Source organism: Colletotrichum aenigma (genome assembly GCF_013390185.1).
Source record: "Colletotrichum aenigma strain Cg56 chromosome Unknown KSG_Cg56_contig08, whole genome shotgun sequence".
NCBI lineage: Eukaryota > Fungi > Ascomycota > Sordariomycetes > Glomerellales > Glomerellaceae > Colletotrichum > Colletotrichum aenigma.
This window is the reverse complement of record NW_023500914.1, coordinates 2,576,665-2,604,484: the sequence shown is the minus strand read 5'-3', so window position 1 is coordinate 2,604,484 and position 27,820 is coordinate 2,576,665. Positions and strand designations below refer to the sequence as shown.

Here is a 27,820-nt window from a genome sequence, read left to right as displayed (position 1 = left end):
CATCCGCAGTTGAACGGACTCATCCGTCACAAAGCCTTTCCCGTGGTCCCCCATCTCTCTCTCGGGGTTTTGAGCATGTGGCGCTGTAGACACGATCCAGACCCTTCTTCTCGGGCCCGAATCTGGAGAACCCGGACGAGTATCATGATTGCGGGCGTGGTCCTGCTAGTCCACTCTTGTGTTTCTCTGGACCAGAGCGGGATTGCAATACCATGAAACCCCTGCTCTGGGATCGGGTGTGGTTCCCCGCGCGACTCTATCAGCCAAGACGGCCACTCAGGGGCCGAACGGATAGATTGGCTCCAATGTAGCCAAGATTGACCGTGGCTGCCATCCCAAGTTGCATTTCAGCTGATCATGGGTTCGGTGACAGGATGTGCTGGCAGGGAGGCAGGGAGGCTCAACGTTGCTGGGTTGCAGACCACCATCAGCAACAACATGGAAGCCAGATACTCGTCATCTCCAAGCCACAACAGAGTCCGGGAAAATTCAATAAGATGGCACTAATGAAATTTACAGACATGCGCGCGGCTTTACTGCGCTTTTTCTCGTGTTCACGTTTTGGCGCCGGCTCGGGCAGTGCATAAGCACCGAGGCGTGTTAAAGAGGAAAGAAAGTCCCGAGCACCGCCCTACCATCAACTTCAGCGCATCTTTGCAATTTGGCAAACTAGACGTTGAATGGTCTAGAAGTCTACTTACGTAGTGGAGTATAAACGATGCCATGCTCCCGGTATCCCCGCAGAGGTGTGTTCCTGGAGTAGCTATTCAATCAGCAGTTGACAACCAACATAAAAACAAAGAGCACATTCGGAACGGCAAGAACAGCAAGGACGATAAAACAATAAAGATGTCAGAAATGCAGAAACCTCCTTCAAAATATCATTATGACCCCTCGCTCGCTGCTGCGATCACATTCGCTGCCTTATTTGGTATCAGCAGCATCCTCCATGTCTTCCAAACCATCCGTGCGAGGACATGGTATTTCATCCCATTCGTCGTAGGCTCCATTTGTAAGAGATCACAGAAGAACTCCATGTTATGAATTGTTTGGCTGACATTTCCACAGTTCAGGTAGTTGGGTACTCAGCCCGCGCGGTCAACGCAGCCGAAACTCCGGATTGGTCGCAGATACCCTTCATCATCCAGACCCTGGGGCCGCTACTCGCCCCCGCGCTGTATGCTGCCTCCATCTACATGCTGCTAGGTCGCATCATCGGCTCTCTCCGTGCCGAGCATCTGTCTTTCATCCCTGTGAGATGGCTGACGAAAATCTTCGTGTTCGGGGATGTTCTTTCCTTCGCTTTCCAATGTATAGGTCAGTCGTCTGGTATGCACAATAAGCACTTTATTCTGACTTTCACCAGGAGGAGGGATTCTGTCCGGCGCAGACGACAAAAGCGGGATTGATCGCGGCCAGGACATGATCCTCGTTGGCCTCGGCATCCAAATTCTCTTCTTCGCATGCTTCATGGCGTCAATCTCCGTCTTCCACTACCGCATCCTGCGACAACCGACGACGCTCAGTCTTGCAGGGGTTAGGCCATGGAAGGAATGCATCTTGGTGCTTTACTTCACCTCCCTCCTCATCCTCGTCCGATCCATCTTCAGGGTTGCCGAGTTTGCAGAGGGGCAGACAGGTACGCTGCAGAGCAATGAGGTGTACCTCTATTGCCTGGACACTGCTCTGATGTTCCTGTGTTCGGGAGCCTTCAATGTGTGGTTTCCCGGTCGCGTTGTGTCATCTTCTGTTGATAAAGACGTGGACGACCTGAGGCTTTCTGAAATTTCCGAGCAGCTGAATCACAGGGCTAATCACCAAGCCGTGTGAACACCGGATAAGGTTAGAAAATAATGGCGAAATACAACGCTGCATAATTAATGAGTTTCCGTACAGACTTTGAGACTCATATCTCCCTTGGATAGACCACTGTTGATCGCCGATAGAGAGACGTGTTGGTATTATAGATGTTGATAATATAAATTTGCCAATCTCCAATTCTCACCTGGAAGACTATTCGATTATTTCGAACTTTTCTTCCCTCGTTGAATATGTCATCTCGCTTCGTCTCCGTCGAACGTTTTCAGCAGAGCACCAAAAGCCTAGCCACTTTTCTCAACATGGATCTCATCGCCATTGGTTTGATTGAAGCTCCTCGTAATGCGCATGGTCTCTCGCTCCAAGCATTGTGTAAAGAGCTTTGTATTTTGTATCGTTGGTATCAGGTGTTGAAGACAGGTGACGAAGAACCTTGCGGAGGCCTCTGCTACGGTCATCGTCCAAAGTCGGAGTCCAGCGGCCACTTTGGTTACAGGGGCGCTGAGCAGCAGCAGCATGGAGAACATCGCACTGGCAACTGAAACCAGCGGTCGCAATTGGGCGGACAGTTTGCGCAGTGGGCCACACCGAAAGAGCCCAAATGATCTCAGATGAGGGACGGCTTTTGGCTGTGCCCCGGGATAAGGCCCCGAACCCATATTTCGGGATGCTCGGCTCTTAATAAGAGCCGAAGACCCCGACACCACCGATATGCCCCACTAGCGACCGCTGCACGGCGCCGATCCACTGTGCCGGGTTACGCCAGCTTCAGAGTGCGAAGTGCAATATCGTGAAGATTCATCTTCAAGAGAGAGTTAAATATAACGCGAGCGCCAGTGATAATACAAACTCTATTCCATTGACCTGCAACTGAATGTCATAGTCACTCACTAAGATTTATATTGCCTCTGTTTTGCGCCATGCATTTTCCGTGGGATTTTCTACTGTTTGCAACGTTTCTTTGTTTACCGATTGGGTCATATGCATCACCATGTCGGCCAATGCTTGTTCGCCAAGAATGGTAGGTGTTGGTGATCAGCCGTCCCTTACATCCGAAACTAACAGCTTGCTGTTAGGCGGAGCCTCTCCGTTGCTGAGAGGACTTCATACCTCAAAGCAGTTAAATGCATGCTCGAGAAGCCTGCCTTGACCTCCAAGGTAGATCTTCCGGGCGCCCGAAATCGGTTTGAAGATTTCATGGGTGATCACATTCGTCAGACGAACGACACACATTTCGTTGTAAGTGAAGATGCTCATCAGCATCGAGGAAGCAATGGCCTCACTAACGATATCTGAGGGTCTTTTTTACCCACGACATAGACTCCTCATCTGGAACTATGAGCAGGAAATCAGAGCTTGCGGTTTCCGCGGCGCTCATCCCTACTGGGACTGGTCCCTGGACTCCGGTTCAGCTGATGATTTCTTCAACTCCCCCGTCTTCGATACCGAGACTGGTTTTGGAGGGAATGGAGAGTTTCTGCCCCTTAACACTTCTGGTCTTTCTCCACAATTTCCCATAACTGATGGAAAGGTTCCTTCTGTAATAGCAGATCGAACCGGTGGTGGCTGCATTCCCGACGGGCCCTTTGCTAATATGACAATCCACATGGGCCCGGGACCGAGCACCGCTTACAAGGCGCAGTGTGTGCGCCGCGACTTCGTGCCATCTTATTTCATGGCCTCTGGCAGCGTAGAAGCTGTGTCGACTGCGATGGGTTACGTCGACTTTGGCTCATTCACACGTCAGACGGAGCTCACGGTCCATGGGGCAGGACACATCGGCGTCGGCGGGCTCTACGGCGTCTTGACTGATGCTTGGGCGAGCCGTAAGTTCTCCAGTCCTGTTGCACGAGTAGAACGTAGACTGATCCCATCGACTCAGCTGGTGACCCGCTCTTCTACCTCCACCACGCCAATATGGACAGACTCTGGTGGTCGTGGCAGTCTAAGAATCTGTCAACGAGGTTGACTGAGATTTCTGGTCCCATCATTGCGAACGACTGGTTGAATGAAAAGGGCCGCAACGTGACTTTGGACGACGTTGTATTTGTTGGGACGACTGTTAACGTGACGATGCCCATTCGAGACGTGATGGACATTCGTAAATCGCTAGGATATGTGTACGACAAGTTGTACTGAGTGTCACAAAGCTCGCTGCGGCTGACGGGGGTGGTCGGCGTGATGCTTGGATCTGCAGGTGACCGGGCGATCCCTGCTCGGCGACGCAATTGAATTAGGCCTGGAACATGCCCCCCGCCAACGCAGGCAGATGGGGTCCATCGAGGTTAAAAGAACTCGGACACCCCTTGGTTAGACTTTCTCTTCGAGGCCATGGTCATTCTTAATTATTTCTCAATTCACTGCAAAAGCTGGGACTTCTGAACGTCCTGACAACGCACCCTGTTCGAGACCCACGATGGAATCTGTGGCATCGGAGCCATCGCAACCTCCTCGTCGACCTGTTTGTACACTCTGCAAAGCACGGAAAATTAAATGCGACCGCGATAGTCCGTGTATGAATTGTGTCAAGGTGTGTTGCAACCGCTTCCTGCCAAAATATTTACCAGCATCTCATAACCAGCTGAGTCGGGTGCGGAGTGTGTCCAGCGCACCAACGCGAAAACTCGCAACCGAAAGAAGCCCGCGGCTGAGCTGCAACAGAAACTGGCCTTATGCGAGCAACTGATCCAGCAGCTATCAGATAACAAAAGTCCTGCAGGAGCCATCAACCGAGCACATTCAGGTAACGAACAAAAAGGAAGAGAAAACAAGCCCCTGGATGCTGCCCTCGGCAAACTCGTGATAGATGAGGGGTCGTTCCGATTCACCGATAACGCCCTTTGGGCTGCAATGTTCGACGAGGTGAGTGAGGCTCGACGACTCAATCCAATAGGAGCCCTAATAAAATCTGAATATCGAACAGTTGCAATCTATGAAGAGGCTGGTTGAAGATGTCGACAGTCCCCCGAGTGTACAAGATAGATCCTTTCATTCACCCGCCACCGGGGGCAGTGTCGATATCTTTAGCACGCAGAATGTCTTTCTTGGCGACATCAGGTCGCTTCATCCATCACCAAGCCACACTATGACATTGTGGCAGATCTTTCTGGACAGGATAAACCCCATGACCAAGCTGGTTCATGTTCCCTCAATACAGTGCTATCTGTCTCAGGCTACAATGGAGCCGGCCCATTTGTCACCAGAACTGGAGGCCTTGTTCTTTTCCATTTATGGGAGTGCTGTGGGCTCTATGAGGGAGGAAGAGTGTGCCGTACTGCTTGGGGAACCAAAGAAAGAATTATTGTGCAGATTCTCGAATGCCATCCAAACTGCTGTGCACCGCGCCCATTTCTTAGAGGCTCCCACCTTGACGCTTCTACAAGCTCTCGCACTTCACCTTGTAAGCCGCTTATCCTCTATAAGCTTCAAAAAATAATAACTTTGGGTCAGACTTCAATTCCAGGGCGACAAAATGCCCATGCCAACTGGGTTCTCAGCGGTGTTTGCATCCGCAGCGCCCAGAGACTCGGCATGCACCGGGATGGTGAAGCTTTGGGACTGCCCCCTCTCGAAACCGAGCTAAGAAGACGAGTTTGGTGGCATGTAGTCTTGCTCGACTTCCGCTTCGCGCTGGCTTCGGGCTTCACACCGACTCCTCTGGCCGGCGCATGCGATACCAGGATGCCGACCAACATCGACGATGAAGACTTGGACAACGCTACCACGAGTCATCCCGCGAACCGCCATGGCCCAACGGATATGATTATCTGCTTGATTACCAGTGGACTGGCCAGATCTCTGGTAAAGCGATCTAATATTGGCGAAGCCATACTCGCAATGGAACTAAACGCCATGTCAAGTTCTAGCAGTCAAGCTCAAGGCTCCGGCATGACCAAGTTTGTGGCCGATGTTGAAGACTGTCTCGGAAGCATTGTTAAAGACTATTGCGATCCAGCGGCGGGTCCTCTGCATGTAGCGGCATTTCAGATCAAGTCTGCCATGACCCAGAAAATCTGGATGATGGCTCGCGGTCCTAGACGAGGGCTTGCTGAGACGTCTTCCCACAAAGACCGCGCGAACAACTTATTTACACTATCTGTGGAGGCGGCTGAGCAGTTCGCCAACCTCCTTCGAGTAATGGAGGATAGTAACTTCCTATGGTTTGTCCTCCAGTATTTTGAGCAAGATCTTTTTACCTACCTGTTGGGTCAACTTTGTCATCGGAAGACTGGTGAGATTGTTGATCGAGCATGGGAAGTGCTACCCATTATCTTCGCGCATCATGAAAACTTGTTCGACCACACAACCGAGTTTTATTCCACCATAGAAAAATTTCTCTTCAGGGCCTGGAGGGCACGGCAGGAGGACATCCTCCTTCGATTGGGTTACCTACCTGAGACACCGGGATTTGTTCAGAAGGTTGAACAGAACCTCAGGAATCGGGGTCAGACCACCAATCCTTCTTACACAACAGCAGCTGGGGACAGAAGTTCTGGATTGCCTGGATTTGATGCTGCATTTTGGAATATGATGGGCTGGGGACTGGCCCCGGAGCAATCATTTGGGGAACACGGCGTTGAAGACTCTGCAAACTGGCATCATTGAGGTTTAGTTCTCAGTGATTATACTCTCGGCAAGTAGGCAATGGCTCTACATGCATCTTGTCTATTCTCTAGATTACAGTCCGGCGATCTAATATCTGATCAATTCGACGCAAAGCAGATTACACAGCTCTATGAGACTATCCTTGTATACAACCAATGTGAGCGATCGCCATCGTAGCTACTTGTCCTGTCCACATAAGCCTTGTTCTTCCAATGAGATTACTTCTCCAGCCATCTGTGCCGGAAAGGACGTGTCCCAAATGCCTTCCTCATGAACTCCTGTGGTGACAAGTTCAACGGCCTGTCTCCTGATAAATGGTACTCGACACTTCATGGCTGTATAGTAAAGAGGCGGAATCAGACCCATTTGAGCACAGCAGCTGAAACACTGAGTGCAGTGTCTTGATGCCACAGGAGGTGGTGGGGCGGGTAACATGGCCTCCAAGATATCTTTTATCGACGACACAATGAAGACAAAGTTTTCTGTGTAGTGTTTGAAGATCGATTCTTCCGTTGGGTAGAGACAGGTTTCGGCGATGATGAATGTCATTTCGTTATACACCGGTAGGTAGCTGTAGGCAATTTTGTCTCGACCCCCAATAACAGGCCACATTCTCTTGGTGTAAGTACTGAAGGTCCTTGACCAGGATGCTAGGTCATTTCCAAGACGCTTCTGACTACCAAGCAGGTCAAAAGTTGCGGCTGAATCACAACTACTTTGTCGATTCTCTTCTTCAAGTGCGTAAGATCGGAATAAAAGTCTATCCATGCTCTGACGGACATGAAGAATGTCTCGAAAAGCAGTGGGCACTTCGGTATCATGCCACGAGGGAAGTTTTCGAGAGTAGTGACCTTGAGGAGAGTTTGTTTTGAGGAGAGTTGTCTAGATATCGAGCCAAGCGAGAGTTTCGGCGAGGGACTCATCGGCACAGTCTCGAAATGACCTCGAACCTCTCGATATACCTGGAATAAGGAGGTCCAAAAGCTGAAGGCCGTGCCGGAAGTGAACGTACCCATCTTCATAATGCTCCTGTATAAATTCTAAGTATATGAATACGATGCAAACAACGAGAGACACGCGCACGGATTCCAGGCATCTGTCGCATAGCTGAGGTCGAAACAGGCCAATCGCCTTGTTGTAGTACTGCAAATCTAGTCGCTTTTGCGTAGTGATGTTGGATAGATCGGAGTCCTCCGATTCGACTTTGCAACAACACGCATTTGAGATCTCCATCCCGTGGGCGGCACCGAGCGCTAGCAAAGCATATAATACCGCTGGCTCCGTTGAGCTCGCCTGAAGCACCAGGGTTTCCCAGAACAGAGCACATGTGAAGACCCCGGGTAGCTTGCCGGTGGTACGGCGAGCGAACCACTCAAATTGCTTGTGCTCGTCATGACTGAGGCTCAAGGCACCAGCACGTGTATTATGACGCGAGATTGAGGATGGTTGTGCCAAGGGATGTGCTGCGTGACTGGATGTAACGGAACGGCGCCCGCCTCCGCCGCCCCGAATGCCGTACCCATCGCAGGTTCTGCCCGTAGACAAGCATCTTTGGCAAGCTGGCCTATTCTCATCACATTTGACTCTTCGGATTCTGTGAGACATTTAAGTCGTGGTGCGGCGTTTTATGAGCCCTTCCGAGGGAGACTTACTTGCAGGTCTTGCAGCCAGACTTGAACCGAGATATTGACACCCTGGCTATTGGCTTCCTCGATCGATTTCGGCTTGTATTCATGACTGTGCATCGACACAAACCACTGATGCTAAAAGTGACGCGGCAGGTGGTCTTTCCGGGTTTACAGTAGACCAACGAGAACTCTCCGTGAAATTGAGAAGTGAAAAGAAACAGAGACACGAAGTTCTCCCCCTTCATTTGGCAAGTTCGACAGAAATCCCTGTACTAACCCAGAGAGTCATGGGCGAGTCAAGATTCTCCCGCTTACTTCTCGTTGGCTAGCTCGCAATTGTCGCCTTACGATTGGTTCATCTCTTCATACAACGATATCCAGGATCTTGGGACTGCTCCTCCCCCATACCACCCGACAGGGATCACGAGTCTGATGCAATGACATCGCATCAACATGTGAGACTACGCCTTTCGTAAGCTGGCTTTGTGCACCACTCCAGGGTGAGCTACGGGACATCACAGTTGAATTTGATCAGAACTAGGCACTTAGGGCTCTCTCTGCTTGGGTAAGCCCCAGCCTTCTGAGAGTCTCCTGGCCCGAACTCATCCGTCTACTATTTAAGGCCGCTTTTGCTTCTTTCACATCCCGATAGTCTCACGTCCTTATTTAGCTTTTCTCAGTGACCACTCATTCACCAACTTTCTTAACCCCTTTCTTCTACATCAGTGGTTTACTGGGAGGCAAGCAACATGTTAGCCACCGACATTGAAACTCGCCTCAACCATGATGTTCCCAAACGAACGAAAATATGTATATACTGTGGCTCATCTACGGATTACAGCCCAAATCACATGGAGGCTGCTCGCAAGCTCACTCAGCTGATGGCTGCAAAAAAACCTTAATCTTGGCAAGACAGGCGCTCAATCTTAAAAAGAGACCATCAAGATGCTTACAAAACTCACTCACCTAGTCTACGGAGGTGGCACAGTCGGACTCATGGGAGAGGTGGCCAAGACCCTCGTTTCCATTTCCGGACCAGACACAGCCCATGGCATCATCCCCGAGCCCTTGGTCAAGTTTGAGCGCGATGATACCTACCGCAGCATCTGTTCTGAGAACAAGATGCCCATCCCGGACAAGATGACATACGGCCGTACCACAGTTGTGAAAGATATGCATACCCGCAAGCGCATGATGGCCGAGGAACTTGTTGCGGGTGGTCCAGGATCCGGTTTTATTGCGCTCTCTGGAGGATACGGGACAATAGAGGAGATTCTGGAAGCTGCCACGTGGGTTCAGCTGGGTATCCACTCGAGGGGTGTTTGTCTTCTGAATATCGATGGATTCTTCGATGGAATCTCGAAGTGGATCAAACAGGCTGCAGAGGAGCAGTTCATACGCGCAGCCAATGCTGGTATTTTTGTGACGGTGCAGACTCCCGAGGACGCCATTGACGCACTCCTACATTATCGAGTCCCAACATCTATATAACAACTTGATTGGAGTCGAATTTGAATTTTTCCGGGATTAGAGCCCTAGCCTGTGGACATCATAGAGTATAGTAGACACAATGGAAACTCTCTACTCGAATGCGCGAGCTTCACCGAGAAGACTGTGATAGTCAATCTCAGAAATGCAGAAGGTACACCCAGTACTCAGACCCTACTTCTGGAACCATGAATACTAAGCATAGGCCCACCATGAAGGGTGTTGGGGAGGGATAAAACCAAGGTAGTACCGGCGCCATCCCCGCCTGCAGCGACATGACAACAATCCTGTAATGGGTGTTCGGGATAGGCTATGCTTGTTGAGGCTTGCAATTGTTTTTCCGCCTGATGGAGCCCTAACCAAATACTCTTATTTAAGTCGAACTTTCCGTGCTCTCCCTCTTGTACCACATCGACCGTCCGTCTCTAACACTTTCACCAAGCCTTGACACTGCGAACATGGCTCCAAAGAACCGCGTCATCATTGACACAGACCCAGGTTAGTGAACATGCTGAATGCGGTGATCAGAGTTCTGAGTCTCTTCTTAATAGGTGTCGACGACGTTCTGGCTATTCTTCAAGCACTTTCGTCATCTCCAGAGGATCTGGAGGTGCTCTTGTCGTCCGTCACTTACGGCAACGTTCCTGTCACCAGGTGAGTTACTCTGATGCCAATCGCTCGGCTTTTGCTAACCAAACAGTTGCCTTCGCAATGTCATCGCTCTCTTCCACATTCTCGAGAAGGAGATGGCATGGCGGAAGGCCAACGGCAAGCACTCGGTTTTCGATGCGCTCAAGGCGTTCAAGCCGCTCGTCGCAGTCGGCGCAACACACCCGCTTGAGGAATACGAGCTTGCTGCAGACCATTTCCGTGATTAGTGAAGTCACGGTACTGAACAATTGCTAGACAACTCTCAGATGGCGCTGATGGTCTTCATGCCGAGCATCCCCATCTCACCCCAGCGGAAAATTGGGACGCCGCCTTCCATGGCGACCAACAGAACTCTTCATCCTCGCTGTTCATCCCATCCAGAGAGCCCGCGCATGAAGAAATTCTGCGCTTGTTGCGCGAGAACCCTCCTGACTCTATCACGATCGCTGCCATTGGGCCGTTGACCAATTTAGCGCTGGCGGCCGCCGATGATGTAGACACTTTTCTTCGCGTCAAGGAATTTGTCGTTATGGGAGGGGCGATTGACTTGCCAGGCAACATCACGCCGAAGGCTGAATTCAATACTTATGTAGATCCAGCTGCAACAGCCCGAGTATTCGCCCTGACGTCGCCTTCTCCCAAATCCACGATGCCACTCGCGGCCTCGCTTCCTCCGTACTCGAAGGACGTGGAAGGCAAGCTCAAGCTGACTTTGTTTCCTTTGGATATCACGACCCCGCACCGCCTCTTCAGACGGCACTTCACAGAGAGAATCACACCTCTATTGGCGAGCGGGAGCCCCTTGGCGCAGTGGAATGGGCACTTCATGTCCAAAACTTTCGACAAGATCGACTCAATGAAGGGGCCAAACAGCACCTCCGATGCTGGTCTTCAACTGCATGATCCCATGACCATCTGGTACATCTTCACTAAAGAAGACACACGCCGGAAGTCTACGCCCATACCTCAGGACATCCGCGTAGAAGCCTCCGGTCAGTGGACACGTGGGATGCACGTGGTGGATCGCAAAGGGTTCAGAAAGACGATACCAAAGGCGGACAACTCTGACGGCTTGGTCATGGACGAACGTTGGAAGACAACGGCGGTTGGCTTGCAGCTGGCAAAGGAAATCGGATTAACAGGATCAATCAGTCTCCGGGAAAGGATGTATTTGGTGGGGTCTTGATAGACAATATATTTGGCTCGGTTTAAAGGGAAGTCGAAGGGATTTCGCTTGATGAGCGAAAGGCGTCACAGTTGGTTGAATCCTCTGGGCTGATAATTTCAGGGGTGGAAGAGATTGCAAAAACGTCGCTGCTAAGGAGAAGTAAGTTCAAGGTTCGGCTTCGATCTCAATCATGTGACGCCTACCGTAAGACAAAAGGGTCGTGGGCATCCACAGTGCGGCAGGTCTGTCCTCCTAGCTCTGACACTCGGAAGGCTATTCACGGTACACACCCACCTTTTAATGCCGTAGACCTGCGCCGCCCCTTCTTCTGTGTAGAAAGCAGAAAAGCAATCTCACCGAAGAAGTAGACCCCAGTGCCCCCCATCGTGACATGCAAAATGGTCAAAGGAAAGAAAGAGTATATGTGGCTACTATTTGGCTGGTTTTCTTGATCCTGAGGTCGGAAAGCTGACGGCGAAGTCGACTCAGCTGTGATGTCGCAGATACGCTCCTGAAGCTTGACGTACCTGGCGGCGGCTTCCTACCTGGCCTAAACCTGCGGTCGCCTAATCGCCAGTCTGGTCAAACAAAAATAGTTGGCCCAGCGTTTACCGTCAAGTACTTGTCCGCCAGGGACGGAAACGCAACCCTTAAAGGTGGTACCGGGCACTTTGTAAGTCTCTGCGATAGACTTCATGAACTGAACATACTGATGGATCATCGTGATCGCCTTCAGTTGGACAGCGTCCCAAGAGGTGCCGTGATCCTCATCTCTTGTCCCGAGAACACCATCAATGCCTGCTGGGGAGGGCTGACCATCCGAAGAGCACAGACGCTTGGGGCTGTTGGTACCGTGATTGATGGGCGGGTGAGAGAACTTGAAGAGCTTCGCGTGCAGGGAGACCTGGTAGGTCTTTGCATCTGATGACCTTTACGTGCGATGATGCCGAACTATTTGCCAACCGCTGCAGGTTTTTGGTCGCAATGTGGCTCCCACACCTCCTCATGGTGTCCTTTATGCCAGCGAGGTACGCGAACATCCTCCTTTGTTATAGTATCTCTAGCTGCTTGAGTCTTTTATATGAGATCATCTATTTCTGCTGTGCTAGAGCGACTATTTTTCGTGTGGTTATATACCCTTGCCCTACTTTCTTATTATTGTCGTCATCACTGTCTTTGTAGTTGTGACTGTCGTCGTCGTCGTCGTCGTGATTATCGTTGTCATCGTCACTATCGCCCGTAATGTGAGTATTTACGCATACAGGAAGTATAGCTGCACAGACATAGGAAAATTAGGCGGTCTCTTTTCTCATCATCTCTCAGAAGCCCGTCCAAGCGACTAACATGATCAGATCAATGAGCCGGTCACAGTCTCATAAGATGACCGAGATACCATCATCCAGCCGGAAGACTGGACTACTAGCGACTTGGACAGGGTCGTCTGCGTGCCTTGAGAACTGGTGGAGCGAACGCTTGAGTTAATGCGTTCTCTAGCGGAAACAGAGAAGGCGATGACGGCTGCCATCGTGAACGGTGCTACAATGACTGAAGCGGCAAAACCCTGGAGGAAAAGCTGATTTCAGTTTGAAATGCCTCGAGAGACGCTGGTTCGGACCTTTCAGAGTCTAAATGGAGCAATTATATCTCACTAAACTATTGCATAGCATCAAGGGTATCTCACAGGTTGATGCAGCATCGCGAATGCTGGGGCCTGGCGGGGCCGTCAGTCCCACTACCCTGAGATGCTATCCACGCAAGTGACTGTTCACTATGATAAAGGCATAAGATCTCATCCTAAGTAACAAGGCTTTCCCATGTTCCATTAGCAGTAGTTGACTCTGACAACCGGGTGGGTTGCTATTAGCGCGATACGCTCTGAGATTATGGTAATCCTGAACACCACATTCGAGCACATACGACCATACCCATTGGAAAACTCGGGATCCCGTCCGCTCTCCCATAGATAAGCCAATGAGGGCTGGAGTAGTAGTCGGGTCGGTGACGACCGGCGAATGCCCGGTGTTGTATGTTTTTTGCTGTCTTTTTGCTCCTGTGGACTCATCAAGTGAGGCAACCACTGCTCCCCCTTTACGGCGCATAATGGGCCTTCTGAATAGATCAATACAGCATTCGTCTAAAGCAAATCATGATACATTTATTATTTTAGCATAGCATTAAGGGTATCTCGCGAGTTGATGAAGCATCGTGAATTCCCGGGTGGGGCGGCCAATTCCACTAGCTTCATATGACGCATGCCGCTTGACTCATCCGTCCACCAAACATCTAAACAAGACCTTGAGACACCTCCTTGATACTAAAGAGTCACCGATATCGTTTGTGAATGGCGCAATCATCGTGAAAGAGTACACGAGGTGGGCCCCCTAAACAAGCATCTCTCGGGAGCCGCAGCCGCAGCCACCTCACCGTCAATTCACCCCTTGCCATATCAAGCTTGCTGGACCGAAGCCACGTCCGGCCGTAGCCAGTCAAAGGTGTCCAGCAGGTCGAAATTGAAGTCCAGCTGTGTCGAAAAGTCCCAGTCCATCGAATCCAAACCGGCAGGGAGCCCAACTCCGCCGTCTGCGGAGGCAGACGCACCTGCAGCTGCGGCGGCCGGGTTGTTCAGGGCCTGGTCGAGGACGTGCTGAATAATTACCTTGCAGTCGGCACAGAGATCCCCGTTCGGCGCGGTTGGGCTAACCCAGTCGAGAAAGCCAACGAGCAGGCTTAGTTTCTGGATGATACTTGAGCGAGTCAACTTGGGGTTCTGGGGGTGGTTGCCCCCGTGGAGAGTGGGCTTGAGTAGCTCAAGACAGAGGATGCCGCCTCCGGGAGCGGCATATGCCATTACCTATATGTATTAGTGTCTCTGCGTGAGTCCATTGGATGGATAGGGGGTTCAGGGGGTAAGCAATGTACGTACGAGCCACTCGAAATCACCATTCATAACGGACAAGCGGTCCATGTTTGTCCAGAAGAGGAGGGTCTTGGACACCATCTCAAAGCTGACTGCCAGTAACGCGCCATCGTCATGTCCTCGCTTCACGAGAAGCCTCTCGATGAAGAACATGTTCTGGAGATGCTCCAGGTACACGATGAGTCGTATGTAGAGTATGGCCACATCAATATTCCGATCTTGAATATCTTCATCTTTGAATACAACAATTGGTGGGAATCCAGCAATTGTTCTCAATTGCCTCTCTTTGATTTCCCTACAGGGGTAGTAATGTCAGCAGCCTGTCTGTGAGCCATCGGAGGAGGGGCATTCGCTTACAAAACAGTCTCAACGGATGTCACTGAGCCATGGCCAAGAGCGATCTCGAACAACTCGTCTCGGATGCGAGCAAGCATTACACGAGCGCGGATGAAGGTCGCGGAATACAGTCCGCCCTCAGTGTTCCACCCGTTCTCGTCAAGGTTTGCTACATGGCCAGCAAGTGTGGCTTTGTCAGAGAGCAGATGCTCATCCTTGAGGTCCAGGGGCGGGGGCGTGCGTGCATATCTGCGGCTCATCAACGGCGGCCTGCCGGAAAACGATGCAAGAACCTTGTCCATGTAGAAAATGTACGCAAAGACCTTGCGTTTGATCTCGGCGCCGATGGTCGGCACGTATGGCTCGGTGTCGACTTCAGTGTGGAAGCCGAGAAACGTGGTCAGCGCCACGGTCTCGGAGTGCAGTTGCCAGCATGCAAATCCTTCAGAATACTTTGTAAGTATGGTCTTAGGTTGAAAACGAAAGAGATTGCTTACCGGCATCGCCAGAGAATAGTGACTCAATGACTGTCCTCCTTACGGACATGAACAGGAGTAGTGTATTTCCTCCGCTACCGGCAGCCTTTGTCAGCTCAATGCATGCACCTATGCAGTACCGGTATCTCATCACTATCTTGGTGTTCTCGTCCACGGACTCAAATTGCATGCCCACGTCCGGCCGATACGGCCCGAGATATCTCGCCGCGAGCTCCCAATACACGAAGACGACACCAAGCGATTCCCATCGCAGGTTTGGCCCAGTAAGCTGAGCGACCCATTTCTCCGGGTCCGCCTCCTCGTCGCTGATGCGCTTCGCCGTATTGGCGCATATGGTGCGCGCAAGAGCCTCCATCTCCCTGTCGCTCACTGGTGTAGCGCTGTTGAAGTGCCGCGGGAAGGTCTCATAGAGAGACAGCATGATCCGCCGCCCAACGGGACGGATCCAGCCGTCACTCGGGCTTGAATGGCTATCCCATAACTTCAGTCCGACTTCCCGATTCGGCACGTGGCGGAGGATGTTGAGGCATGTCTCGAGAGCTTGTGGCGTCAGGGGCGGAGAGCACTCCAAGCCGCAGTAGTTGGTCGTGCCGATTTCGCTGATTGGAGCTGTTCCGGAGGACTGAAGCCGGTTCAGATTATGCCGGGTCTCCTCGTAGATCCCGGAGAAAGAGGTGAAGCCTAGGTAGCCGATGCCGAGGACGCTCGGAGTCGCGGCCACGGACTCGGGGCTTGTGGGGTGGCTTGCGGAGACGGAGCCGGTCCGCCGCCCAGGCGTCGCACTGGTCGGTGTAGGCACTGTTATCGGCGCTCTCGCTGTTGAACCTGAAGGATGGCCTGGCAATGATGGGGGAAAGGCGAGTGTCAGGGGCGATGGCGCCACAGAGCCCCGGGTGTCTCTTGCTCGCCGATGTTCTCTTGATCGATTCGGTCTAGGACTTTCTCGAGCCACAGGGGTGCTGCTGACAATGTACTCGCATGCTTCTGGGTTCTTCGACTTTCTGCATCTGTTACAAATGGGTTGCGTGTGGTCGCAGGCTACTTTGCGTTTGCGGCATGGCTCACAAGCCTGAGCCCGTCCGTTTTTGCGGAACAGTCTCGGCTCCGTAGACTCCATTCTTCTGTGAGAATCAAAATTCTCAAATAAATTGGATAATTATTAACCGATTCCGAATGATTCGGCGTCTCAAACTCGGTGTTCCATTCGTTTGTTCGGCGATGTTTGTTCGATGAATGCAAGACAGCACATGAGTTCGGCTTGAGAAAGAAATGTCGGTCTCGGCGTCGGCTTGCAACTTTTCGGCTTCGGCAGCGCTCCCCGAGCCGAAGCCGGCCCCCCCACACCTCCACAGCGACCCCATGTTGGCGGGTGGATCATGGTGATTTAGCCTGGTGAAGGTACCCATTACTAATTCTCGCTCAAACATCCAGACCATCTAACCCGAATCGACTGGCCGACATTCACGTTGCAAGGGCTTACAGGGCTGACCTGCAAGGTATTTTCTGGTAAGATTTCCAATGCTGGGCACAATTGGACGTTGGCCCGTCGGTGGCTGCATTTAGGAATCCGCTTCGGCATCGATGTGCCCCGGTCTGACAGTGACCGGAGCAGCGCGCTAGCAAGGCGGACCAGTTCCATCGTGCAAGTTTGAGCAGTCGACTGACGACGCGCCCTTTGAAATGATGCCATGTATTTCTCGGAAGTGGCTTGCGTGTCTGTGAGTCAAGGTGATGGGAACTCGGTCCCGAGGTCGTTTAGGATTGGAAATCTAAAATTCAGCATCACGGTTACGAAGCGTATAAAGCCCGGCCAAGCCCTCCCAGAGACCTGAGGTTCAAAGGCATCAGTAAATCAAAAAAGCTTCAGTCTATACAATTCAGAACACGCACGATATTCCTCCGTCAACTCAAGGTCTTCAAATCTCCACATGAGCTCCATCGAAACTACCTACCTCAAGGCCATCCTTCGCGACGCCGTAACGAGCACCATGTCTGGCAACTACTACGAATCAGCCATGGTCATTCCTGGCATGCACGCTTCGGCCATGCCTCGTCGACCTGCTCAGCCAGCTTCATCTTCAAGGTCCAATGCCGCGGCGATGGCTTCAGAAGTGACGCTTGTCGACAAGAACGGTGCCCCTATTCTGTCCAAAGAGAAGACCGATGCCGAAAGTGTTGTCCATGGTAAGTTGCTCTGGCATAGTTCACCTTCACACTTTGCTGCCAAGATTCCTTGGCCTTGGCCGTCTCATCACTGCCCGTACGGCTCGATAAATGAAGAAGACGACGCTGACCCGCTTCCAGGATCATCAACAACATCCCGCAAAGGATTCCTCAAGCGCATCTTGAAGAAGGCCTAGATGAACACCACGTTATTACCGACATGATACCCTTGATCCTTCATAAGCAACAAAGCAATTTTTCCGTTCCAGAAAGTGGGCCATTCCCAGAGAACCGGATGGCGTCAGCATCTTAATCGTCCGGCTGACCGCTGACGACGCCCTGTCACATCTTGGCGCACACACGCGCGATCTATCTCACCTTCCATTGCCTGGACGGTTGGGCTAGAGCCACTGCAGCCGAAGGCGTAAGCAATCCTCGGTCAACGATTTCGGAAGGCCGTCCGGGTCGGCCATCGACACTCTTTTCCGAAGCTAGACTCTGACACCGTCTCTTCATTGGACGAGCTGGCCTGCCATATTCCAAAACGGTGCGGCATGGCGCCTCCAGGCAACTGCAGCTCCCAAAATCTCAACGGCGCTCTATCAACACGAGTTGAAGTGGGCTCAGCCCTTTCCTTCAGTGGAACTTCTCTCATACATTTCCACTGTCGTTGAAGTTTTCTGTACCTCTTATCGTTGCGTGGCTTCGCTGTCGACATCATCGATGCGCACGTCTATTGGCTGGTATCATCAATGTCCCGTTGAGGCCACCAGACATGTGGCTACATAGAACCTAGTGATTAAGCATGAGGGGATAAATAAGATGAATGAATTTGACGAAATGCTTCCAGACTCCGCGGGCGTTCAGCCCATTTTAAAATTCTGCGCTGCAACCGCAGCTGTTCTCCTTTTCAAATTTGCCAACCTGTTCGGCCACAGCAAACTACAAAACTCCCGGTTTTTACTGACTTTTGAGATGAGTTCTATCATACCAGCCTCCTCGTCTCGCAACATTTATCTCCTATCATGGTCAAGTTCGCGTGGGCTTTGCCCCTCTTTCTGGCTCAGGCCTCCTTCGGTCGCCCTTTCGGAGAGATCGACCCTGATGAAATAGGCTTCACGCTCTGCGGAACAGATCACAGAGATGGAGAGCAGTATGCCCGCGACGATCTTTTTGTCTTAGAGTCCATGCACAAGGACACCGCCGTGTTTAAGGAAAAAGAGCCGATCCGCATCCCCGTCAACATTGTCCTCGTCGGGAACAGAAATTACAGGAGTTTCTTCCAGGTTGAACTCCAGCATTCGGACTCCTTCTTTAAAGCACTGACCAAGAAACAGGCTAACACTACTCTCCCCCCTCTGTAGAATAAAACCACTGCCATCGAGGCAGCCTATACCAAATACCGCAGCGTCGGCTTCGAGTTCGGCCCGTTCTCCTATGAACACGTCGACGAAGTTGGCAGCCAGCACAGATTCAGGATATGGGGAAACGTCACCTCGGCCTTGGTCCGCGCCTACCGTCGCGGCGGAGCGGACACGCTCAACGTGTTCCTGGTCCCCGCGAACCTGGGAACATACGGCTTCGCCAACTTCCCGTGGGCCCTCCTTGACGCACCCACAAAGCGCCGGGGCCTGGAGTTTCCCCTGGCCAGTGACGCTGTCATCATTGCCACGAACGGCCTGACAGAGGCCATGCTTGAGAAGCTGGTGGTGCACGAGACGGGCCACTGGCTCGGCCTTTATCACACGTTCCAAGGCGGTTGCGAGGGCAACGATGACCAGGTTGAGGACACTCGTCGGCAGCACATGAAACCTGGCTTCCAGAATACTTGCAATGAAACGCAGAACTCGTGTCCCTTGCTGCCTGGATACGACCCCGTTCGCAACTACATGACTTACACTGGATGGTGAGTTGGGTGTGCCCAATGGACTCTGTTGTTTCTTTTAGCTAAGTGGTGGGGGAAAACAGCAACACAGGCATGCACTTCACCGCGGGCCAGGCACGACGCATGAGACAGGCTTGGGAGATATATCGCGATCCCAAGACCAGAGTTCTCCCCGCATATAGCGAGATGCCTCTTCCGCATATGATGCCCGCCGAGAAGCGAAATTTCATCGACTTATGGATGGAGCGAGAGCCACCACAGTTCCGCAAATATCATTCCCTGATCCCTGTTGTCCCTTTTGGTCCTCCTGCTCTTCGCAATGGCACAAAACCTTGGGAATGGCCCAGACTGAAAGCCCCGGGACGGGGATTGTAATCTTGTTGTCAAAAAGACGCGGCGGTTGAGGTCAAGAAGAGTTCTGGCGGGTACTTCCACCAGGGGAGGGTGTAGACTAGACGAGACCGCCTAGTTTTACTGAGATAGAGCGACTACTTTTCCTATGTGCTCGCTATCGTCGTTACTATTGTGGTCACTACTAGTACTACTACTATTATCGTCGTATATCGTCTTCGTCCTCTATTATTAGCATCTATCGCCGTCGTCCCCGTCGTCGTCCCCGTCGCCCTCATCATCAAAGTCACTAAGTACACAGGAAAAGTAGTCGCTTTGGCACAGGAAGAATAGGCGGTCTCGGTTAAATTAGATTCTACAGCCCATAACGTATTAGGAATTGCACAAGTTAAAGTTCAACGGTAATGGCGCAGACCTGGCTTATCCTCCACATATGCCCGGCTCCAACCGTCGCCGCAAGAACCTGGCTGGTCATGGTTTTGCGGCTGGATTTTCCGTGTTATCCCGCTCAGTCAGAGAAGATCTCTCAAACTCCCACAACCGTTCTGCACCCCGTATTCTCAAAAGACCCTCTTCCAAAGAGCCAACAGGGCCCTCCCTCACATGGATACCACCGCACCACAGCATCACCAGAGCTGAATTCGCCATAAAGCACGTACCAAATGGTTTCAATAATGAACCTATCCATCCTGCTTGTCTTCGTAGCATCGAGTCTCGTAGTCAGCGGCAAAACATCTATTGTGTGCATCTATCATATTACTCTAAAGAAGATGTCAGGTGCTACGGATGCTCAGCTCAAGTTGGAGGACAAATGCCCAGAGACGAAATGGCAAACTGCATAGTAGTGGTACAAATACACACACTCCCTTACGGTGTATTTATAAAACTGCCTGTTTCCTACAGGGTTTCACGGTGTCTACAACATGTAAGCAAGTAGATCAAGATCTTTTTCTGGCCATGTTGCCAAGCTTACTTTTCAAGAACGGCTGCACATACGGTGTTCAGTCCAGAGGTACGATCAATGGTAGGTATTGTTAAGGCATTCAGATGTATGGTCATTCCTCGAATGGATCTTCCGGAGTTTCAGAAGTGTTGACGAGACCTATCTATAGCTTTTGTGAGTGGACTTGGTCTGAGGGTTCTTGGGGCGACTTGCATGCACATTGACGGGCGCCGAATCTTTTCTGAAGCCATCAAGCTTGTGAAGAACAATTTGATTGGGCCAACCTGAATGTATTTCCTGCGGACAGACCACCCGAACACCTCTTATGCCACAGCTCAAAGAACGTGTGAATTGTATTGAAGTTACTCGATTTAACGACTTCATATCCCGTCGAATACGTTACGTAGACACTGTCTACGTGTTTCCCGGTTCGATACTCAAAGGGGGTATGTAATGAAGCCAGGTTCCAATAACTAATTTCCCTGTTGGTTCCTCCGCATGCCCGTGTATAGTCGTCTTTTAAACCCGCTTTTGCGCCCGCCCGTTATTCCTCTGAACCAGCCGATCTTCAGACACGACTAAGGACCGCCCTCGGAAGACGGGCAGGTCACGGGAAAGCCAGAATCATGGGATTATCGTAGATGGCAGTCGGCAAAACTCGGAAAATCGGGGAAGCACGCAGGAGAACACTCCGATCCTTCGTCAACGTTGGATAGCAATAGGCTCGCATACTCTATGCCCTCGATAGCCGCGTCGAAGTTCTCGGACTCCCGCAGCTTCTGAAGGATATTGAGAGACGCACTGTACAGGTTCTACTAGAGTAGAGTAGCTCTATGCCCTGCAGCTCTTGTGAGCGCCTATCGCCTCGATAGGCTTCTGCTTCTGGGCCTCCCTTTGAGAAAGGCCTTCCGGGACCAGGTATGTGTATGGTATCTCTGAGTGTGTGTAGGAACTGCAGATTGGCCGGGTGCCGTCGTACTGCTGATAAAGATTCCTCTATCTTGGCTCTGGATGATCCGTTGGCTCGAAGGTGGAAAGGGAGAGAGAGGGAGATCGGAGCATATGTCAAGTTGAGGTCGACTTTTCGTTTTCTGCATCCTGGCTGCGTGTATCATGTCAGCAAACGCGTGCTTGGTTTTGGCTTTCCAAGCAGAGATGGTTCCAAGCAGAGATGGTTCCAGGCAGAGATGGTTCCAGGCAGAGATGGTTCCAGGCAGAGATGGTTCCAGGAAGAGATGGTTCTAGGCAGAGATGGTGATTTTGAAAGGGTTCGCGGGGCTTTTGTTACCGTTTCAAGCGGCTCGGACGTGTGTTTGTAGGTGGAGGAGCGTCTTGCTGAGGCGGTTCATGACTGGTGCTCGAGGTGCGCGGTAGCCGCAGCCGCAGCCGCAGATTGTGTGTGTGTGTGTGTGTGTGTGTGTTTTGCATGTTCGTCCGAGTGCCATGTGAACGAAAGCTGGACGATGGAGTGGTAATGATGGGACCGGAGATAAACACGCGAAAAATCCTCATAGGCAGCCAAGCTTATTAACAATGACAATGGCGTACTAGACGCCAGCCCAGAAAGGCACACTATGAATACCGCATAGTAGAATATCTCGTGAAATTCAGCACGCCTACAATACAGTCTCTGGAGACGTACCCTCTGCGTGCCGAATGACACCCTGGACCATGTACAAACCCACGTAGCTCACAACGCTCAGGGGGCAGAGAGGAACTCTTACCACCTTCGGCAGCGGGCAGCAAGAACCGACTCGCATCCACAATATCCTCAACAGCATCATCAGGGCTGCAGTATTTCGAGGGACGCGCTACACGGGCTAGCCGACAGCCGCTCTAGCACCCTGCGGCTCCTCTCGTGCGCCTCCGCTATATACGTGGGCCTCTACTTCTAAGCTGCTCTCTTCGAGAGGCCGTATAAAACCATATGGAATCTCACAGTACTGACGAGAGTGGTAAATAGGCCTGACGCCGTCGTACTGGTTTTTGCCTGAGGTTGATTCCTCTTGCTCGAATTGGTCTTTTGGAGAAAAAAAGGGGAGAGAAAAAAAAAAAAAAAACGAAAAAGGGCGGGGGGGGGGCGATTGACCTTGAGTTTTGATCTCCAGCATCCTAGTACGGATGATGCCCATGTCAGACATATTCTTCATTTGCGGCGAAAACGCATCACCAGGCCAAGCCAGGCCTACTCAGGCCCGGAGGATAGGCCTGGAGGGTGCTTCTGTAAATAAGTATCGCCTGCGCCCGATGTATTGCGGGCTTTCGATGCCCAAGTATAATCGCCACATGGTTGGAATTTGACAACTTGAAGAAGTAGAACGAGTACCCGGAGTAGAGTACATCAGATCTAGATCCAGGGCTTGCTATGTAATGATTGCCAGTTGTCTTTTTCTGTTTCTTACGCCGGACTCACACTCAATCGCCCAACTATGGCCATGATGCTTCTTATCAAGGATTTACTCAAGCTCTTGCCCTTCATCGTCAGATGACGTCCATTGCCATCTAACGATGGAAAGAGCAGCGAGGATGAGTCCCCGACGATTGGGAACAGGCGTCTACGGAATGAGAAGAGGCGTAAAAGTGAGCACCTGTTGAAGTTGTGTAAAACGCCGACCTCCCAGTTGAAAGAGGTCCTTTCTCATCCGCCGGACGTCATCCCGTTGCCTCGCCTCTCCTGATTGGCCATGCTCGTTGTTTGTCCTATGACGGCGAATATCAGCCCGCTTCTGACGTTGACCCATGTCGTCGGCAACAAAATCAATGGGGGCGATTAAGTTCGTCTTTAGGTATTGTTGGCGACAAAATACGTCTGTATTCAGGCTCCACGGACGTGGGAAGCGGGCTGTTATGGAGAAAGAGTCCAGTCCGCCCACGCGCGTCTGAAACTCCGGAGGGCTGCACCAAGTCCCGTTAAGTTGGGCAATACATGACAGACTTACTTGAATCATTCTCGAATATGCTGAATATAGGCCACCACACGGAGGCCATTCTTTGCGGATTGGACCCAAGCTCACTGCCGTGTGGTCACTGCCCTGTAACTGCTGTATCAACCGGCAACTCTGAACGCGAGGGCCGGCGCACCTACGCACCTATGTCATAACGGAGTCCTGTACCCCGTTAGGCCTCAAAGCGAGAAGGCTCAACGTAGTCAGCCGCAAACTCCCGTCTGTCTCTGGCACTTACTGCAAAACATGATCACGGAGCCCCTTTCCCAAGTCCGACCAACACGCTAGAGGAGAAGACCGCATGCGCCTCCTGCCGATCTGCTGAACGACAACTCAAGCTGCTGTGTATACAATCTCTATTTCTTGCAGAGTGGGGGGGGGGAGAACATGACCCAAATCCTCATTCAAAACGTTCGTGTCTTTGATAACGAAGCTATCTTGGAGCCGAGTGATATTGTGATCACTCGGTCCGCCGGAGACATCCAGAGCCCCATGAATGATGGCTCTGCGGTCGAGACTTCCGACGTCGTCGTTGACGGGCAAGGGTGCACACTGATTCCCGGCCTCATAGACACCTACGCCAACATCAGGGGCGCCAACGCCGCCCTCGGCACCTTCGCATCGCACGGCGTCACGACCGTCATCGACTCGAGCAGCAACACCCAGCAATGCCAGGCCCTGCGCATATACGCCGCCGGCCGCACGAGGTTGCCAACCGTCTTCACCTGCGGGACCACGGCGGTGTTGGCACGGGATCCTCAACCATACATCCACGACAACCAGGACGAGGTGGTCATACGCACGACTGAAGAAGCCGTGGCCTTTGCCGCCGCGAGAGCGAGCGGTCCGGACCGCGCCGACTTCATCAAGGTCGTCGTCGACCTTCATTCTCCTCCCAACGACTCCCTCCTCAAGGCCATCGTCGAAACCGCCCACGCCCATAACAAGCTGACCATCGCCCGCACCACCGGCAGAGCGTCCTACGAGCGCGCCATGCGCGCCGGCTTCGACGTCTTCGCCCACGCACCGCTCGACGCGCCCCTCGACCCCGCACTGGCACGAGAGATGGCCGCCCGAGGGAAAGTCTTCGTGCCGACGCTGAGAATGATGCGGACATGCGCGACGCCAGACGGAGTCGATGGAGTTGACGGAGGAGAAGCACACCCACTGCCGTCCGGGCCGCCTGCCTTCCCTTTCCGAGGCCTCTATGGCCGCACCCCGCGAGACGATAACAACAATGCCTCCTCTGCTGCTGCTGACGCCGGGTCTCAGCAGCACAGCAGACCGGGCGCCATGCCGGGCGGCAGCTACGACAACGCGGCGGCGAGCGTGCGCACGCTCTACGAGGCCGGGGTGACGATCTGCGCCGGGACGACGGCGAACCTGGTGCCCGGCACACAGATACCCTTCGGAGAGAGCCTGCACGACGAGTTGGAGCTGCTCGTTGACGCGGGCATGACGCCGCTGGACGCTCTTCGCTCGGCGACCTGCGTCGCTGCCGCAGCGTTCCGGCTCCACGATCGCGGCGTCGTCAGGGGCGGTCAGAGAGCCGATCTGCTGCTCATTGACGGCGATCCCTTGGTGGACATATCGGCGACGCGCAGGATTAAGAGGATTTGGATTCAGGGCGAGGATGTTGAGCCCGCGACGACGCATCGACGGTCATAAAGGGAAGCGGCTTTGGGCGGTGGAATGAGGAGATACTGTTTCTTTGGACCGCTCTGCGACTTTTGTCTGTATTTATTCATTAAGTATAATATATCCTTTCCCTCCACCCCCTTTCCCGCCCCTTGGTATCTTCGGCGACAGTTGTGGAATGACTTGCTTCGTATACATTGAGCGTTCTGTTGAACATCGGCCAGGTTCAGCCGAAGAAACGAATTCGCCACCATGTGGTCTAATACGTTTAGCGAGGCTGCGCTTGTTGAATGTAGCCAATGGTGCGCTCGAAGCTTACAATACAGCCGTTGTCGTCCGCTTCACCGAAGAACCCTCCCCTAGAACCATCAAGAACACGAGCTCCCTTCACAACAAATGTGGGCGCGGCATTCACGTCCGACGACTTGGAGCCGCCCCTGCCATACGGCGGAATACGGATGCCCCTGGCCCCGGCCATCTCCTCGATATCCCGGAGCAACTCCGCCGCACGGCCCGAGACACCACTCTGGACGCCCATCTCATGGAGCACACAGCATGCCTTTGCGACCGTGTCGTGCACGGAGGGCTCCGCCATCTGCGGGAGTAGGACATGGACGGCGAAGGAGCAGTGCTCCGCGGCCCAGTACTCGTGTTTCAAGGTGTAGAGGCCGCGGTAAATCCACAAGTTCGAGATCATGGAGCTGGCGTGGAGTATTTGCAGGGAGGCGGCGTTGCGGCCGTCGAAGTCTGGCCCAGACTGGCTCGTGAACGTGTCGAGAAGCTTCAACGCCACAAAATCGTATGAGCTTCTATTCTTTGTCAATTTCTCATGTCTTCTTTGAGTTGTTGCAAGGTTGAGTTTGAAAAATAGATTGACTTTTGGGTGGGGGGCTTACTGTAATAGTAATATGGATGGCAGTACACTGTTATTCATCGCGAGGTGATCCAGCAGAGACAGTTTCCAGCAGAGAAGCTTATTGTACAGCACCGTACAGCGTCCGCGGTCGAGAATGGGACGCTGGGTGCCGTTCCCGAGGAAGCCAGAGACGAGCTGGTCAATGATCTCGCAGAGGGAACATTCGGCGGCAAACACCTGCAGCTGGTCCACGTCCCATGCCTGGTTGGCTGGGTGGCTGTCGATGGCGGGAGATGCTAGTCCTAGCGAGCTGGCCGACATTCCGTCTCGAGCTTCGAAACTCTTCATTATGAGTGGCTTTGGGACGAACATGTGCGGTGAAGAGAGGAGCGATATTTTGCTGTGCCAAGAGAATTAGCAAAGTGGCTTCGGGAGGGCGTTGTGCCCAAGAAGAAGGGTAGCTCAGGCGACTCACGCGAAGAAGCAGTAGAAGCCCCAGGCGACGTAGGAAGCTGCCTGCCACAATTTCCAGTCGTCCGTCGCCTGGGTCTCTGGGTGGCGGGATAGGTTGGACCCATCCGTGCCTAGGCCAAGAGTTGACCAGGTCTGCAGCATCAGTCTGGCCAGGCTCGCGGCTCGGGTGCGAGAGGCACAGGTCCCTTGATTGCTGCAGTAAACCCAAAGGACCGCCGCTCCTTGTAGAAGAGTCAGGGAGCTCACGCCTCGTTCGGCGTCGAGGAGTTCGAAGGCGCGATCCGCGAATTTCTGGGCCATGTTAGTGACATCCACGCGGAGGCTACTGTGCTTCCTCAGCACGTGTAGCTAGAAGCAAAGTCAGTGTCCAGCAAACGGGCGCGAGGAGGAAGACAAAGGGTTTTCCTTTGCTTTTGCAACGCACAGATGAGACGGTCAGGATGGCGTTGACGAGAAACGGAGAGCAGAATTGGTGCTTCTGTTGGGCGTCGGCGTTGCCCAGTTCAGCGGTGAAGAGATCCCGGGCAACGAGACGGGAAAGTGTGCCGTCCCAGGTCCAGAATAGGTCGAGAAGCTGTGTCAATACCTTATCATCCTTTAGGACCGTCGTCCAGCGAGAGATGGGCAAGGTGATGCCGGTGTCGACACTTTCAGCCGACGGCGATCTTAAAGAGCTCTCAACGCTACCAGTGAAAGAAGAGACATGTTCAGTACGATGCAGACAACAACATGCCATATGAGATGGTATCAACGAGTACTTACCTCCCTATCATATTTTGCGCTGTATCTGCCAGTACGTTGTCTTCCAGCTGCGATGTCGTGCCGAGAGAGGTGGCTTTCTCAGATGATCAGTCGTAGTCCAGGGACTGAAGTGAGACATGGTCGAGATTACTCACCCATCTCATCATCACCGTCGCTCGTTGGAAGCAGAAGACTAGCATCGGCAATGGACTGGATGGTATCATCGAGATGATTCGATTGCTTCAGTTGTTGCAGGATCTCATGAGAGGCGCCGTCTTGACTGACGCTCAGCATTTCTAGCACCTTGCGGCTGCTCTCATGCGCCCTCGACATGGTCGTGAACTCCTGCCTCTGGGCCTCTCTCACAGAGAGACCCTCGGGTACGGGATAGACGCATTGGGTTTTTGTTGCGGAGCATGTATAGCAGCTCGGCCGAATGCCATCACACTTAATCAGGTCACTTTAGCCGGGGCTTATACGGTTGTAAGGCCGCAGAGGTTGAACAAAAATCCTGACCTTGACTTTTTTCTTGCGGCATCCTGCGGGAACGTGTTAGAATCAGAGGGGCCGACTTGGGAGAAAAGGGTTTAGCCTGAGACCATCTACCGTTACATGCGGCCGAGACCTGGGATCTCTTTCTCTTCTGTCCACGAGTTGGAGATGGTTGTGGTTGGAGTCGTGGATTGCTACCGGGCGCTAGCGGCAACAGCGGCCGT

At 52.5% G+C, this 27,820-nt stretch overlaps 10 protein-coding genes across 10 annotated transcripts; 8 read left to right on the top strand and 2 right to left on the bottom strand.

The window, feature by feature from the left end:
* Positions 1-849: 849 nt before the first annotated feature.
* RTM1-3 (Protein RTM1) lies at positions 850-1,830 on the top strand (the record flags this gene model as incomplete). The annotated part of the gene is made up of 4 exons (XM_037327441.1): positions 850-1,012; positions 1,069-1,317; positions 1,367-1,639; positions 1,823-1,830. The coding sequence occupies 4 exons, from the start codon at positions 850-852 to the stop codon at positions 1,828-1,830; spliced, it is 693 nt and encodes a 230-aa protein (XP_037174037.1).
* Positions 1,831-2,819: 989 nt separating this feature from the next.
* On the top strand, positions 2,820-3,957 carry orsC-2 (Tyrosinase-like protein orsC; the record flags this gene model as incomplete). Its single annotated transcript, XM_037327440.1, has 4 exons — positions 2,820-2,839; positions 2,895-3,057; positions 3,116-3,644; positions 3,701-3,957. 4 exons carry the CDS (start codon positions 2,820-2,822, stop codon positions 3,955-3,957), a joined length of 969 nt encoding a protein of 322 aa, XP_037174036.1.
* Positions 3,958-5,499: 1,542 nt separating this feature from the next.
* On the top strand, positions 5,500-9,542 carry FCK1-0 (Bifunctional cytokinin biosynthesis protein; the record flags this gene model as incomplete). Its single annotated transcript, XM_037327439.1, has 2 exons — positions 5,500-6,049; positions 9,022-9,542. 2 exons carry the CDS (start codon positions 5,500-5,502, stop codon positions 9,540-9,542), a joined length of 1,071 nt encoding a protein of 356 aa, XP_037174680.1.
* A 455-nt stretch (positions 9,543-9,997) lies between these two features.
* CGCA056_v012194 (Uncharacterized protein) lies at positions 9,998-11,376 on the top strand (the record flags this gene model as incomplete). Its single annotated transcript, XM_037327438.1, has 4 exons — positions 9,998-10,037; positions 10,091-10,193; positions 10,240-10,409; positions 10,457-11,376. The coding sequence occupies 4 exons, from the start codon at positions 9,998-10,000 to the stop codon at positions 11,374-11,376; spliced, it is 1,233 nt and encodes a 410-aa protein (XP_037174058.1).
* A 2,428-nt stretch (positions 11,377-13,804) lies between these two features.
* Positions 13,805-16,469, bottom strand: TF23 (Trichosetin biosynthesis cluster transcription factor TF23; the record flags this gene model as incomplete). The annotated part of the gene is made up of 5 exons (XM_037327437.1): positions 13,805-14,209; positions 14,282-14,570; positions 14,633-15,053; positions 15,109-15,890; positions 16,465-16,469. 5 exons carry the CDS (start codon positions 16,467-16,469, stop codon positions 13,805-13,807), a joined length of 1,902 nt encoding a protein of 633 aa, XP_037174059.1.
* Positions 16,470-17,036: 567 nt separating this feature from the next.
* CGCA056_v012192 (uncharacterized protein) lies at positions 17,037-17,468 on the top strand (the record flags this gene model as incomplete). Its single annotated transcript, XM_037327436.1, has 2 exons — positions 17,037-17,292; positions 17,413-17,468. The coding sequence occupies 2 exons, from the start codon at positions 17,037-17,039 to the stop codon at positions 17,466-17,468; spliced, it is 312 nt and encodes a 103-aa protein (XP_037174038.1).
* An 828-nt stretch (positions 17,469-18,296) lies between these two features.
* Positions 18,297-19,181, top strand: CGCA056_v012191 (Extracellular metalloprotease; the record flags this gene model as incomplete). The annotated part of the gene is made up of 2 exons (XM_037327435.1): positions 18,297-18,557; positions 18,636-19,181. 2 exons carry the CDS (start codon positions 18,297-18,299, stop codon positions 19,179-19,181), a joined length of 807 nt encoding a protein of 268 aa, XP_037174040.1.
* A 1,152-nt stretch (positions 19,182-20,333) lies between these two features.
* Positions 20,334-20,738, top strand: CGCA056_v012190 (uncharacterized protein; the record flags this gene model as incomplete). The annotated part of the gene is made up of 3 exons (XM_037327434.1): positions 20,334-20,432; positions 20,489-20,531; positions 20,620-20,738. The coding sequence occupies 3 exons, from the start codon at positions 20,334-20,336 to the stop codon at positions 20,736-20,738; spliced, it is 261 nt and encodes an 86-aa protein (XP_037174039.1).
* Positions 20,739-23,782: 3,044 nt separating this feature from the next.
* CGCA056_v012189 (uncharacterized protein) lies at positions 23,783-25,063 on the top strand (the record flags this gene model as incomplete). Its single annotated transcript, XM_037327433.1, has 1 exon — positions 23,783-25,063. The coding sequence occupies one exon, from the start codon at positions 23,783-23,785 to the stop codon at positions 25,061-25,063; it is 1,281 nt and encodes a 426-aa protein (XP_037174624.1).
* Positions 25,064-25,301: 238 nt separating this feature from the next.
* On the bottom strand, positions 25,302-27,437 carry nit-4-4 (Nitrogen assimilation transcription factor nit-4; the record flags this gene model as incomplete). The annotated part of the gene is made up of 6 exons (XM_037327432.1): positions 25,302-25,842; positions 25,930-26,289; positions 26,365-26,711; positions 26,788-27,046; positions 27,126-27,198; positions 27,260-27,437. The coding sequence occupies 6 exons, from the start codon at positions 27,435-27,437 to the stop codon at positions 25,302-25,304; spliced, it is 1,758 nt and encodes a 585-aa protein (XP_037174625.1).
* Positions 27,438-27,820: the final 383 nt, after the last annotated feature.